Genomic DNA, 14,687 nt, shown 5'->3' with positions numbered 1-14,687 from the left:
AGGGTAACTAGGAAGAAAACGCAAGCTTGCGGTACCGTCTCATCAGGTCCTAGTCGCAAATAGAAGAAATTCCTCTTCGACTTCAATGACTAGGCCAAGACTCTTTGAGCTGAAGGGGAAAATGTTCAGGAATGGGTAGTGTCAGGCAAGACCCAACTGTGTATTGGATTGTTTGATAGAGAGGACACAAGTTTGGAAGTAGACAGAACACAATCGTCAGCGAATGGCGCAACAATTTGAGGCTCAGCATTGGGCAATTTATCAATCGCTCACTCTCTTCTGCTGCCCAAGACGAGATTAATCCCAACTCCTGGAGTGGACTGCCGCTCCAAAGGTGGTAAGTATCTAGCTGCTTTCGAACATGCTCTCCCAACTACATAGGACCACTTATATCCCTACAATCTGTCAGTAACACACTGTCATCCAGTTACCCATTCTACTTGATGTGGGAGCATAATTTACTCATGACTACGATCAGTCAGGAGATGATCCATGCCCTTTACCACCGAGTCATCAAAGATGATCCGAAGTCGCGCTCAGCCTCAATGCTCCGATGTCGACCAGTATGATGTGGCCTGTAGATATACTACTTTTGGCACCCACGGCATCGACTCCAAGTTCGCTAACGAGGTGTATCTGTGAGATGTCCCGACTGATTCTGTCAATTCCAAGCAATAATGGTTCGATGCTGTAATAGTCCAATTCTAGCGTTACCAGTTTCGTTCCCCAACTTATTGTCATCACAAAGGGCATCCTCAAGGCTCTAGGAGCCGAAGTCGACGTCACAACAGCTCGGCCTCGAATGGCTCAGAGGACGTCAACATTGGACAAAGTGGAGGACAAACCTTACCAGTCACTTCTCATGCATATAGGAATGAAAAAAAATCAAAATTTTGGCTTCCTATCCATCCCATCACTGTAAATGCCCCAAATTGGGGAAAAAAAAATCGCGAGTTCCCCTCCCCTCTCGCTGGCTCATGCACCGCGAGGGCTCAAACCCTTCTCAATCGTAGCGGAGGCAAGAAGATGTCCATTCATACGAGACCACGATAGTTAGCCCAGCATTGAATAGGACTAATAGAAAAAAACAAACTTTCCTCCCAGTTGCCCCCACAAACAGGTAGGCGCGCAACGCGAAGCAGTGACCGAATAACGCGAAAAACGTGACCAGCACACGCGCCCCCTGAGCGCGACCCCCCAGGGGAAAATATCAAAAACCCTTTTTCTTCCCACTTTCACTTTTTCCATTTTCATTTTCCTCGCGCCATTTTTCCAGCGGCGAACACCAGCAGCGCAGCAGCAATGATGCCTCCCAAACGGCGGTCGTTCTCGCCCGGTCCGGCCGACCTTGCCTTGCGCAAGGCGCCGCGGCTGGCACTCAGCCAGTCCTCGCCGACGGAGTGGTTCCTGGTCCGCTCGGCCCCCCGCTCTGAGCTCCAGCAGCAGCAGCCCCAGCAACAGTCTTGGTCTCCGGCGGGCGGCAAGACGCCGCGGCTGGCTGCGGACGCGTCGACCTAGAAGGCTGACGCTCCCAGGTCAGACAGAAAGCTCTCGTCCGACCCTGCTGTCTCGCCTTCGTCTCCTGTCCCAGCCTCTGCTGGGCACGCTGCCGCCCCCGCCCCGATAACCACCACCGAGGGCGTCCCCTCTGTTGCCGCCGCCGCCGCCGCCACCGCCACATCTTCCTCGTCGTCAGCTGCCCCGACTACCGGCAACAGCAGCAGCAGCAGCACTTCTTCTCCCCCCGGGGCCCGCGAGGCACAACTTTTTTCGTCTGCCACCGCCGCCGAGTCTGGCTCGCCATTCTTCGTCCGCCAGGACACCACCGCCACCAACGCCGCCGCCGACAAGTTCTTCTCGTCGTCTGAATCGTCGGCCTCGCCTCGGTCCCGCGTCATGTGGCCGCCCCGTCGTCCGCAGCAGCTGCCCTACTGGGTAGACTGGCTTGCGGCACGTCGGGCGCGCTCACGGCGGGCCGTGACCCCGACGCCGGCACCAAGGACGGCTGGTGCGCGCGCACCTGGTCCATTGGCTGCGTTTGCTGCAGCATGGGGGGCGCAGCGGAAGCAGAAGCAGAAGCAGAAGCAGCAAGAGGAGGAGGAGGAGGAGGAGGAGGAGGAGGAGGAGGAGGAGGAGGAGGAGGAGAAGGAGGAGGAGGAGGACCGCCAGGTGTTTGTGGGTGTCTCAGGAAACATGCCTGCTTGCTGTGCCTGGCACTGGCCGCCGCACACAGGGAACTGCGGCGGTGACAGTGACAGCCGTGGTGTTACCACACCGGAGAAGGAGGAGGAGGGGGAGGAGCAAGCGGGTGTTTCACTATTCGTGCCGGCCGTCTTTCTGTGGGCTACGGCCCTGGAGACGGGGGAGGGCGAGGAAGAGGAAAACGAGAAGTCCACGGAGTCATTGTTCGCGCCCGAGGTGTTGCCTCTAGGCCTGCGCCGGTGAGGGGGGAAGGTTGTCTTGGGAGGAGGAGGATTCGGATGAAGGATTTTACTCATTTTTTTCATGATTTTGTCTTTGAGTTTGTCTTTTGTCTCTGGTCTGGTCTGGGCTGGGCTGAGCTTGTCTCTTCCTGTGGTTAGACAGCATGCGGGCATGCTGTGGTTTGTCTGATCGGATTGTTTCTAAGGGTTGATGATGGGTTTGGTATAGATGATGGAGAATGCTAACGTACTCTTAGTAGCGGTTATTAGGGTCTTGGGTCATGTAAAGTCGTCTGAATCGAGCATACTGGCATGTGGTTCCCTCAGCTTATGTTGACATGATGCCTCATCATGTGTGGGATGTGTTATGCTTTGTGATGTCCATGATCTTGCACAGTCCAATTGATAATGAACCCATACCAGGACACTCCACAACACTTCATGACAGGCTCAACCACGACAAGCCCAGGACAACGTTCGGCCTAAACCTTATACCGTTCATCAGTGAAGTACATCTAAATACCAAGTCTTGATACAAAGTCTCAACTTACTGTACCTTGCCCACAGCTTGTCCTTTAGGGCTCTTTCCTGCTCTATCTTTTATTTCTTTTGTCCTTTTCATCACCTTTGGTTTGTTTCTTTCTTCTCTTACAACCTTTATTTTCTTTTTCCTGTCCTTGAACCTCATCAGTTGGACCTCCCAAGCGTCGCTGATTGAAGAGCAGAGGCCAAGCAGAGTTACACCATTATTGTATTGCAAGACAGTTCACTGTCGACTCCAAACCCTTCTCTTCCTCAAACCTACCGCTTCTCAACCCGTATCCTCACCTCCAACCCATCCACACAATATCCAAACTGCCTCGGCCCGTCCTTTAACTCAACCTCTCTCTTCACCCATCTCCCCTTCTTACCCTCCAATCCTTCCCCCACGACAACTCCTTCATCCACTTTCCTCTCCCACTCAGCCTCCAAATCTTCCTCCCCTTCCCCAGCCTCATCCTCTTCAAACCCCGCAGCAGGATCCCACTCTCCCGTCTCCCACACCAACTTCAGCCCCAACGGGGGTAACCCAAACAACCTCCCCACAATCCCCTTCACAGCATAGATATCAAACGCCTTCGGTATCTGCACACACTTCTTCTCCGGTGACCCCTCCCACGCAGGAATGAGCTCAGCCTTGATAAGCCTAGCCTCCAAAAAATTCGGGTTCAGCTCCGTTTGCCTGACAACAGCAGGTTCACCATAGACCTCACACAACTCAGCCCAACGACGATGTCGCGCAAGCACCTCCTTCTCAGCCGCCTCCGGAACAGACGATAACTGCCTCGCGATACGGGACAGGTAGAACATTTCCGCATCGGAACGGTCGTTCGCAGTGATGGGACTGAAGTTCAACGTTTTGAGGGATGCAAGGCGCGCGATGGTTAGCATAAATGCTTCGTCGGATTTGGCGATGCCCTTTCCTTTGGCTGTGGTGCTGGATGCTGTTGAGGGGTATGATTCCTGTGTGTCGAGGTCGGGATCGTCGTAGATAGGGTTGTGCGTGAAGCGGAGGGAGGTCAGGCCCGGGAAGACTGTGTTGAGTGCGTCGACGAAGGACCAAGAGGAGACGCGGTTGTAGGAGATGTCGAGGTGTTGCAAGGTTTGGCTAAAGACAGGGGGTGAGGAGAAAGGAGGGGCGATGGTGTCGATTTTGTTGCCTTTGAGGAGGAGGTTGCGCAGGCTTGCGATGGAGGTCAGCGGCGCAAGGTCGAAGAGGGAAGAGAACTCGTTGAACTCAAGATGGATAGAGACAAGGGTTGATGTGAAAGGGACTTCTGGGATCGAGGTGAGGGTTGAGAACTGGTTCAACCCGGCATGGAGTGTCGTGAGGGCCGGGTACTTGGCCGCGATGTGGCAAATCTCCTGCCAGTCGAGGAGAGTGTCCTCCAGAGCCAGCTCTGTGACGCCGTTAAAGGCTCCATCTGACTCATGGAGCTTCTCATCCTCCTGGACATTCTGGAAGCGATTCCCACTGTGACCGTCAGCATCATCCTAAGCTCACTCCTGGCAGCAGAAACTTACTTGATCCTCAAGCTCTTCAAGTGCTTCAGCTCCCGACAAATCTCAACAACCGGCCCAAACCGCTCAAACAAATTCCTACTCAAATCCAGCTCCCTAATCTCAGGACACACCTCCCCAATCGGCCTCTCCTCGGCCCCCTCCTCATACGCCCTCGCAACGCGTAGCCCATCCAGGATGACATACTTCAGCTCATCCAGCTTAGCCTGCTTCCGACGGACCTTATCAAAGCCAACCTCCTCGGCAACCTTGGAGTTGAAATAGACCTGACGCGGCGGCTCCTTGTCCTTGTCGGGGTCCGAGACGTACTTTTTGTGGAGCGCGGCCAGGAAGGACTGCGGGGCATCGGCTGGGCGCGTCGGGCGCACAAATGACGCCGCGGTCGGGGATTTGGATTTACCTGGGCAGCAGTGTAAGAACAAACTTCAAGAATCGAGCAATTGTCATGGGAGATAGGGGTTGACGCACAGGAGAAGTAGCGCACGCCCTTGTGTTGGCCATCGTGTTTACCCCGCGACGGGTCGTCCCACTCGACGCCGAGCCATGAGCCGGACGTGCCCGCGACGTCGCCAATGTATCTCACAGTGCAGAGCGCGCCGTCGTACGATCTACGCTGGCCGATGTAGGGCGCAGACATGGTTACGGTGATGAATTGGGGGAATAATTTGTTTTTATAAAAAAGTGAGGGTTGGGGATCCAGTTCGTGACGGAAAGAGCCAGCGGCTCACTTAGGCAGCCAACGCAGCAGCAGCTCACTCCATCCGTTTCCATCACCACCTTAACAATTTGTGCTCCAGAGCCGCATCCAACGTCAAGAATCACAAAAAAAATTGGCGAAAAAAATTTCAAAATTTAGAACCAAAAACCAGCATCATAAATTCATTAAATTTATAATACTACACTCTAACAACAACCCTCTCTCCCCACTCAAAGCTTATTCTCCTTGCCCGCAGCGGTCTTAATAAGGGCGCGACCATTGCTCAGCACGACCTTACCGCCGGCAACGCGCACCTCAAACCGAATCTCCTCAAACTCGCCCTGGTACTGGCCTGTCCTCCACGCCGACGCAACCAGCTTGTCCCCGGGCCGCACAGGGCTGGCAAATCGAGCCTGATACTCCTTCAGGTTGGCCGGGTTGCTGCCGCCGAGGTGCTCCAGCAGACCGTGAGCCGCCCAGTTCCAGGTCCACAGGCCGTGGATGATGATGCCGCCGAAGCCCATCTTCTTGCCCGGTTCCGGGTGCGCGTGCAGCGGGTTGTAGTCGCCGTTCAGGCGGTACAGGAGAGAGGTTTCGGGGGAGGTCTGGTGCTCGAAGGTGACGTCCGGCTTGCGATCCTTCGGCACGGTATAGGTAACCTGCTTAGGTCCTGACGGGCCGCCCCACAGGCCCTGGCCGACGAAAAACGACGAGGAGATGACACGGGAGTAGACCTCGCCGGTAGCGACGTCCACGAGGTCGGACTGGGTCTCGACGACGGTGCCCGGACGGCCCTTGTCATACACGCCAAGGACGGTGGTGCGGATCTCGAAGTTGCGGCCCTCTGAGGAAGTGGGGATGGGCTTAAATGATTGGAGAAGGCGCTGACCGTCGACGACGCGGGTAGGGTCGAAGGTCGGGACGCCGGGGATCGGGACGGCCTTCTGCTGCGCGTAGAAGTCGATCACCTCGTTGGAGGTGCCCTTGAAAGCTGAGGTTGTCAGCGCCGGCTAGCCATTGGATGGAACTTGCAGGCAAAGGGAACAGGACATACTCAGGATGACCGGGTAGGTCGGGAAGACGGCAAAGTTGGGGTCCAGCTCGTATAGGAAGTGCAGCTCCTTGCTGGTGCAGCCGATCGAGTTGGCAAAGAGCAACGCATCGCGCTTCGTCCAGCTGACCGGGACGGGGGGATACTGGAAGCCAACGCCGGGACCCTTGGACATCTTGATGGATTGGGATGGGACGGTACTTTGGACTCAATCGGATGTGGCGCGACAACAAGGACACACCTTTAACAATGGTGATCGACTTAAGGACGAAGACAAAGGAAAAAAGCCAAACATTCTCCAAAACACTCAGACAGGCAGGACAAGGTCACTTATATTTCACCCTTCGGTAAACCAAACGGCTCCTGCCAAGCAAGCAAGCGCTCCAATCCACACGTTACAAATTGCGTGCGCGTTGGCTCCCGGCACATCTCAGCGCAACAGAAATGCGGGGAGTGCGGACCACCGACACCGAAAGCCGCCTGCCGTATGCCGAGGTTCATGGCCATGTGGGGTTGGGTTCTGTGCCTGGGCTGGCAACTGACGACATGGCGCACCGCGTCGCATCATCGTGCGCGACAAAGAAAGCCTGGAACATGCCCCGGTCCGCAGCGGTTTGCCTAGGTAGGGCCACCGGCAAGCTGCGAGCTGCGGGCCTGCCGCTGTTAGCCTGAGCTTTTCCTTGCGGCACGTGTACTGACGCTGCGTTACCAAGGCTTGACCGATGGTTATGACTGAGGGCGATATTGCGCCGTTGATAGGAATTATTGAGACTTGGAACGGACTAGAAGTTGTTCCAGGGCTCGGAAGAGTTCATTGATGGGAACATCATAAAACGATCATCCACCATTTTTTGCTGGGTCTGAGGGTCGATATCTCGGCACTGCTCGGACGACGTCGTCCTGTTCCGGAGGGCTCGGGCGATCTGTGCCGGTGGCCGAGGATAGCGCAGTTAACCCTAACCCTAGTTATGCTTCTGACATCATCAGCTCGGGTTTGGCAGACTCCCGGCCCCAGAACCCCAAGATGACTTGATTATCTGACCCTGTCAAAGAACTGTTTGATATTTTAAAACACTCGGTTTGCCGAGTTATTGATGACATTTTCTTGATGACAACTTCTCTGTTTATCCAACCTAAAGCTGGCACGCTCATCTGGTGGCCAAGGGTATGGTCGTTCCCCAGAAGTGATGCCGAGCAATGCAGGCAGTAGATGTTGAAGCCGTCAAATGGTCAACCTTTATGGTCAACCTTTCGGGCATCAAGGACATGATGGATGGCCATAGCAATATCAATAGCTCAATTCATACCACTTCATCACATACGACCATACCTAGTGGAAAACTCGGGATCCCGTCCGCTCTCCCATAGATAAGCCACTAAGGGCGGGGTTAGTACTCAGGTCGGTGACGACTGGGGAATCCCCCGTGTTGTATGTTTTGCCTTTTGCCTCTTTTCACTCCTCGTTATCTTCGTTTTTGCCAAAATATGAAGGAAGAGCGAATGAATGAATGATTAACTGGAAGAAGGGAACGAAGATGACCGAATAAAGGAAGATATTAAAGAACAGAAAAAGCAGCGGAGGAATGATCGGGAAAAGAAAAATAGACATTCAAGAAGAAAAGGAAGAAATGGAATGAAGAGCGGGAATAGAAGGTGAAATAAACTTGGGTATATCAAGGATGCAAAGCTTTGGAATCATGGCCTTCTATTTTGGCCCAGAACACTGACGGCCCCGTGTCCCTTACATGGACTTGGGAGGAATATTGATCTGGAGACATCATCAGGTCCAGCTGAAGATCCAAAGCGACTCTCAGCACAAAGAGAATCAATGGTGTTAAGAGTTGATGATGGAAGTGACAATATTCCTATGATATGATCCAACAGCAACCACTCAGCAAGAGACTACATTCCACCCCTCTCTGCTTCTTACCCTTCCGTGAGTTCAACACTAATAAAAGAACATCTTAACCGCCACACCACGCCATCACAGCAGCCCAATAGCCCGTGCAAACACCTTTCCCGTCGGAAACGTCTCAACAAACTCCCGAAACCCCTCATCCTCTTTCAACTGACTCCCCAACCGCTCACCCGTATCATACATAACCTTCTGCATCTTGGCATTCCACTTCCTCGACTCAACCACAATAACAGCCTCAATGAAAGACTTGATGTGCCTCTTCTCGAGGTGCGAGTCTTCCCTTAATCTCCGCTTGTGCGGTGTGCGCAGGCTGACAACAGTCTCAGCTAGCGCCCCGATGCACTGAAGTAACTAGCTTTTCAGGGCTTCGAGACGCAGACTGTCTGCGATGTAGTACGTTTGAACGTAGCTGAGGAAGGAGGGGGATTGTTCCCAGGTTTGGTGGTTGAACTCTGGTCGGTTAATATGTTAGTTTTCAGGGGGTAGAGTGGCGGGAGTTGGGGTCACGAACCGTTGGTGTGGAGGAACTCGAGTAGGGCGGCGAACTCCTCGGGGGTGGTGCCGTTTGAGATACCGGAGAAGGCGGCGTGTTCCCCCTGGGTCATGTCAGTTCTGAGGATGAGGGAGTAAATATTTATGTAAACATACCGGCCGGCGGTGAGGAAACGCAGTCTGCATCCAGGGGAAGTGTGTCGTCATGATGTGCTCCCTGACCTGCCAAACAAAACCCTCAAAACTGACTGTCATGTCGCCGTTTGGATCACCTGGCCACATCTTTGGCTTTTGAGGTGCTGCTCTTCGCAGCCCTTGGAATGGGGGTTGTTCCAGGTACATAGCTGGAGGAAAAGGGAGGTGGTGGCGGGGTGTTGGGGGATAAATTTGTCAGGACAAGCTTCAGCAGGACTGACAGCGAAAATGCCTTGTAAAAGCTGTTTGAGATCAAATTATGAGACGGCAAGAGAAGAGATAAAGCAATCGTGATATTGATATCCAAGGCTTGTTGGTGCTGCTATTGTACATGCCGATGCATCCCAGAGCAAATGAAGTCTGTTAGAATGTTGCATGCGAGTTTGAAGAGCAAACACAAAGCACTTGGGCTTTGCAGTGGCTCCTGTCATAATGTGGAAGGGGCAAAGAGTCGCTTCCATTTGATAAAGTCAAACTCAAGCGCGCAGCATTTCATCTACTATTCCTTCCCTGCCCGGCCTGAATCCTCAAAAGTGAGCTCGCAAGCATATCTTAGAGCTGTATCGTCTTAGTCGTCCGCTGGCGGAGTTGTTCATGGCTCAAAGACGTTGAGTATCCAAAGAGATAAGTCTCTCTCAAAGAAAGAAAGAAAGAAAGAAAGAAAGAAATAGATATAATTTCTGGCCCGTCATCCTTTTAGGGGGTCAGCTTCTAGACGGAAGCGAGAAGGCGCGACTGGAGATTGCACCCGAAGTCACGTGACAAGATACCCCGACACGAAACATCAGACAACCGCTCAGTCAGCCCTGGGCTGCGCAATAACCCATGATGGTGGTCAGCATCTCGAAACACCAAATTGTCATCTTTTACCCGTTACCATGCACGTTTCCAGGCGTATGAAGATCATTGCAAATATATCCCCTCCTCTATCAACGCCGCTCTGACAAGCTCAATTTCCTCGGCCCTACTGTGTTTACATCATGAAACAATGCTGCAGAGCACAGGCCCCAAAAGCATGACCAATCTCACAGGCTGTGCGACCTAACCGCCGACCTGGCCTTTCCCTGTCCAGACATGGCCATGAAATCCCGTATGATGTGAAGATGAAGCTTAAACGAGGCTACACAAGATCTCGAGATCTCCAACGGCGACGAGATCGGGGTGCGGGGTAGCCGTGGATAAATTGGTGTAGGCCTGCCGCAAGGGGTTGCTTCCCTGTCTCTTTCTCTCTGCTTGTGCGTTTCGGATCATAAACAAGTGAGCGGGCCGCCCGGGGCTTGACCTGCCTCCATTTTGTAGATATTGTTAGGTGGGTAGTCTTGGGGACGGGACGAGGCGAGTAAGCAGGCAGCCGACAATTAAGGTATAGTGAATGAGCTTGTCAACGGGTGGCAGCAGCAATGAGTCCGAGACTCCTCGCCTAATTGTAGTAGGGATGTGTCCGGCTTGGCATTTTCACACTTACGTTGGTACACGAGGGAGCCTTTTCGTGTCATAGCGGCAGATGCCAAACACCGTGCAGGCAACTGCTATATATAAGCTCGCAACTCTTCAAGATTTGGTCAGGTAACCTAGAAAAAAAAAAGAAGAAACAGTGAGCCAAGGAGTGAATGAATGGAAAAAAAAAAATAAATGAATAGAGGATTGGAATGGTGGACGAAGGAAAGATACCGTCAGCGGATCTCTAGATGTTGTTCTGCACCTACAGCATAATGACCCTATGATAGTGGACATATCCTCGGACCGCGAGGACTGATGTCGAGACCATCGACAGGTTGATGTTCCTGTCAGATTTACCAGATAACCATTCCAGAAGCAGTCCTGGAAAAGCAGGAAGTCATCCACTCAAGCACTTGAAACTGTGCCCCCAGCAGCCCGGGAAATCACACTGTACTCCCTTCTGCGACGCTCTTGGGATCGGTTACCAGCCAATTGGGTTTCGGGAGACAACGCCGGCTTTCCTGTCGGCTGGTATCCCGAACCGTTTCGGATGATGAGCACGCGCGCCCAGCTACAAGAAAAAACAACATGGCTGCGAACGAACACCTTCATCTGGTTTGCAGATTGCGATCTTCCAACTTGCACGCCACTTCACGCCAAAAAAAGCTCCTGACTCCTCCTCCCACGAGGATCCAAAGGTGACACCGTGATGGTTCGCGCTTTTGGGGGGCTCCGGGAGCTAGCATCAACGTGGTCAGTCCCGGCTTGTTTACCGCGGCAAGGTCGTGGATACAACTTCTTGGAATCCGGATGCGCTGTAGGATTTCAGGAGGGCTATCTCAGCTGTGACACGAAATCCAATCAGCACGTCCGTTGGGAGCTCAATCCGGAGATGCCGCGATGACTTGCATAAGGAGGGTGTATTTTTGGGAGGGATCTGAACTGCAAAACTTTTGGGATTTGCGAAGGTTTGGATACCCATCTCGTTGTCAGAATTTCAATTCCAATCAAGCGATGCCCGGATGGACAAACCATCATCATATCACCGAGAACTTGCAAGACCCCTTGAAGATCGTAGAGTTCAAACAAACAGCGTCGCTCCAGATTGTGGTTGGCTGGGCCGTCCCGGAAGCATCGAGGTCGGGAATCCTTCTTCTGTGAGCCATCATCGAGGGTGATAACTGCCATTGTCAGACCGCTTTTCACATGACCTCAGGAGAGTGATGATGCAGAAACAAGAGAGAGAAGTGTCAAGAATGCTGTTAACAGAACATGACTGGCTGTTGTGGCTGATTCAGCTGCTAAACGCCGTTGAGCCCGGCATTCGGTGGGTCCCTGACCGGAGCAGATCTCCGTTGAGGGTAGGAGAACATGCCATTTCGCATCGATAATATGGATGACAGATCAGAGCACGTGAAAGACGGAAAGGGACATATGGTAGCCTGTCTGCAATGTCCTGATTGCGATAAGAGTCGAAAACATCAGGTATGAGCACTTAAATACCCCTTTAGTCATAATATAAGAGGATAGCTTTGGAGGTATGATAGTTGTTAGCAACCGCGTTGGGTAACGGAGGAGGAGCCAAGACGGTTGTAGTGACCGAGCGGTACCTGCAGATGGTTGCCACTGGTCTCGGCTTGACTTCTGCAGGGCACATCAGGAACGGCAAGACGAATGCCGCTGATGTGGTGAGGGAAAGTGTGAGCTTGGGTGAGGAAGCTCCCACGATCAAGATACAGATCACCAAATATCTCGCGCCAGGAGATGCCTGCGAGCCGCGTTTCTGCTTCTCTGATACGGACAGGGTCTTCCAGGCCGAAGAGATCGAACGAGGCTGATGGATACGCAGACACGTAGACAAAGCATCAGGTTGCTCTGATCGGAAATGGCAGACTCGGCCTGACGGCTTCCACGATGGAAGTGGTGAATGTAATTTGCCTGGAACAGAGACACCTGATTGCAAGACATGGCTAGGGCCTAGTGACCAGTCGGAATCCAGAGCGCCTATAACTTACACACATATTACGGCCTGGAAAGTAGGGTGGTAGTATACTTCATACACATATCCTAGTCCCGCGTATCCTAATGATATTGTCATGTGGTGGGAGCTTTTTTTTCTCGGAAACAAACTTTTCGTTCACACGACCATTCCAGCGGTGCAGAAAGTTTCCTAGGGGACAGCCTGTCTAATGGCGGGAGAACAGCCGGTTTCACATTCCAATGACTGACAGAAGCTGCTTTAACAAAAGGCCTCCATGGGATCTCGAAAGCGCCGAGAGGGCCGGCATGTCGCTGAATCTCCCATTTGCCCCTGGATTCGGACAAGCGAATGCCGGCAAGTCCATCGTTGCAGATGAAGCCGCTCAGGATGACGCATCTTGAATTGGAGATCTCATTCACTTAACCAATGGCGTCGCTTCAGTTTCTGCAAGTCAACATGGTTCCAAGTGCCCCCTGTCCTGGTATCTGCTAGCGCAACCCTCATGCGTGCATTAGCGAGGAGCGTCTCTTCCGGGGTTTGCTGGGCAAGATCTGAATTGTTGATGGGAATGATGTGTGTCTCAACAAAGCTCCGAAACAGTCAGTTGTATCCAGGATTGTCGAGCGAAATCACGCATGGTTTAGAGTTGAGTGCAGTGCATACAACAGATGATGAAATTACACTGACTGCTTGCAATCAACAGCCGGAGACCCGGGTTTTGTAGGGATCGCAGCGCGGCAGATAGCGTGTGAGTAAATGATATCAGACTCACAGCCGAGTCTGGGGTTCGGAAGCCAGCCGGGGAAGGGCGCTCCCACACTCTCGCTTCCAACAGTGCGAAAATTTTCGATAGAGACGAAAACTTACAGGGGTGAGCCGGCAGCTCCAAAGCTTGCGATCTTCATCTGACCATCTTGTGCCGGGCAGAGCAACATGGGACGGAATGGCCATTCGCCAATTCGTCATTGCTGGAAACACGACTCGCAGGCCGTGGCTAGAGAGGTAGGACGAATGCCCAAGTGCAGGTCTCACGATGGGCATCCAAAGGCGAGGATTGCTGGTTACTGTGCGCAAGAGGGTTTCTTTATTGGGGTGGTAGCCGCACTTAGTGGTTGCAGCAGACTGCCGCGGCCAGCAAGATGCAGCAGGTGCCAAGCTGCCAAGGGTCCTAAACTTCCTAAACTTTGTCTTCCACCGTGCTTACCTGCACTGGGCATGCAGCCATCTTTGCCCTAGCGCGGAGCGCGGGACAGTGCACGAGACCGTCCGATTTGATTGAGATGGGAGAGAGAATCGACAGGCGATGGCAAGAGCCCGGCTTGGTGGTGAGCCCTTGTCTGCGAGCGGCGCTCCCCCAAATCACCCAACGATCTCCAAAAACAAAATCAGGAAGAAGCCCAGAACACCCTTTCTTTATATCTTGATCTTGTATGGCAAAGGGGAGGATACGCTCCTCTGTCTTTACAAATTGCAATCGTTATCTGAGAGTGCCAACCACCACCGACCTGCGTCTGTCCGAGGTCCATCGCACCCGCGACAAGGGCCTCGAACGTGCCACTCGCCCCCAGACACCGTACACCACTGCTTTTGTCGCGCCCAGGATCTCGCTGGGTCAAATCTGTCGCGCGCGTTGCTGCTCGCTCCTATTCCTGGAAGCCGAACCTCACAACCAAGCCTAAACCTGGGAGCCACAGGTTGTCTCCTCGTGCTTCGTGCTCACTCCTGGAATTGTGGCATCGCTGCCAGTCAGCACTCAGTCTGTGGCTGGTAGCATAGGTTCACGGGATCCAGGCCCGTAAGAGCAGGAAGGAACCTGGTTTTCAATTCATGCAACGTCAATCAGGAATCCCCAAGGGAGCTCGAAACCTCAGCGAGCCTGTCTTGTGTTGGATTCCGGCGGCGCCCCTTTCACCCATTGGCCCCGAGCCTCAGGTCCACCAGGACGGTTGCATAGCAGTCGATGTCACAGCTTGATCACTCCCGCACCCACGCTCACGCCCACGCCCACTCCCAGGCCCCAGCCGACCAGCGCCAGAACCTCACCTTTCACATCACTCAAAGCCGCCCTGTACAACCCCCATCCCCATCTGGCCAGCAGCGTCTGGCAGCCACAGCGCCCTCGCGCCGCCCCATGGACACTTCTTTTGAGGACAGTCCGACCTTTGGAAGGACACAAGTACTTCCCCACACAGCCAACAGTCCCCTGCCGTCGCCAACGTCCACTACGACGAGCTCGAGGTACGGATCCGTCATCCATCCATCATCCCCGTTTTCTTTCCAGCTTTCTCTGACCTCGCTCCCCACCCTCCCCGACCCCCCGAACCCCCGGCCCCACGCTCCTCCTTCCCTGCTGCCCGTTACATTTTTGCCTCTGTGTTTTGTGTTCTCTCTTGCTTGCTTTGTTTGTTTCTCTCTCATCTCTCTCTCTC

The 14,687-nt window shown here is 53.4% G+C and overlaps 5 protein-coding genes across 5 annotated transcripts in view; 2 read left to right on the top strand and 3 right to left on the bottom strand.

The window, feature by feature from the left end:
• Positions 1–1,302: 1,302 nt before the first annotated feature.
• CTHT_0073190 (uncharacterized protein) lies at positions 1,303–2,445 on the top strand (the record flags this gene model as incomplete). The annotated part of the gene is made up of 2 exons (XM_006697513.1): positions 1,303–1,466; positions 1,536–2,445. 2 exons carry the CDS (start codon positions 1,303–1,305, stop codon positions 2,443–2,445), a joined length of 1,074 nt encoding a protein of 357 aa, XP_006697576.1.
• Positions 2,446–3,224: 779 nt separating this feature from the next.
• CTHT_0073180 (uncharacterized protein) lies at positions 3,225–5,121 on the bottom strand (the record flags this gene model as incomplete). The annotated part of the gene is made up of 3 exons (XM_006697512.1): positions 3,225–4,437; positions 4,488–4,884; positions 4,953–5,121. 3 exons carry the CDS (start codon positions 5,119–5,121, stop codon positions 3,225–3,227), a joined length of 1,779 nt encoding a protein of 592 aa, XP_006697575.1.
• A 290-nt stretch (positions 5,122–5,411) lies between these two features.
• CTHT_0073170 (uncharacterized protein) lies at positions 5,412–6,407 on the bottom strand (the record flags this gene model as incomplete). The annotated part of the gene is made up of 2 exons (XM_006697511.1): positions 5,412–6,172; positions 6,236–6,407. The coding sequence occupies 2 exons, from the start codon at positions 6,405–6,407 to the stop codon at positions 5,412–5,414; spliced, it is 933 nt and encodes a 310-aa protein (XP_006697574.1).
• A 1,809-nt stretch (positions 6,408–8,216) lies between these two features.
• On the bottom strand, positions 8,217–8,924 carry CTHT_0073160 (uncharacterized protein; the record flags this gene model as incomplete). Its single annotated transcript, XM_006697510.1, has 4 exons — positions 8,217–8,460; positions 8,548–8,602; positions 8,662–8,746; positions 8,799–8,924. The coding sequence occupies 4 exons, from the start codon at positions 8,922–8,924 to the stop codon at positions 8,217–8,219; spliced, it is 510 nt and encodes a 169-aa protein (XP_006697573.1).
• A 5,294-nt stretch (positions 8,925–14,218) lies between these two features.
• Positions 14,219–14,687, top strand: part of CTHT_0073150 (GTPase-activating protein (GAP)-like protein) — a gene marked incomplete at both ends in the record, with an annotated part of 5,251 nt that continues 4,782 nt past the window's right edge. Inside the window, one exon of the mRNA XM_006697509.1 lies at positions 14,219–14,434. Within this exon, the coding sequence (XP_006697572.1) occupies positions 14,219–14,434 (216 nt within the window). The remainder of the gene's footprint in view (positions 14,435–14,687) is intronic.

The sequence above is a fragment of the Thermochaetoides thermophila genome, assembly GCF_000221225.1.
Source record: "Thermochaetoides thermophila DSM 1495 unplaced genomic scaffold scf7180000011823, whole genome shotgun sequence".
NCBI classification, from domain to species: Eukaryota; Fungi; Ascomycota; class Sordariomycetes; order Sordariales; family Chaetomiaceae; genus Thermochaetoides; species Thermochaetoides thermophila.
This window is presented reverse-complemented; position numbering and strand designations above follow the sequence as displayed.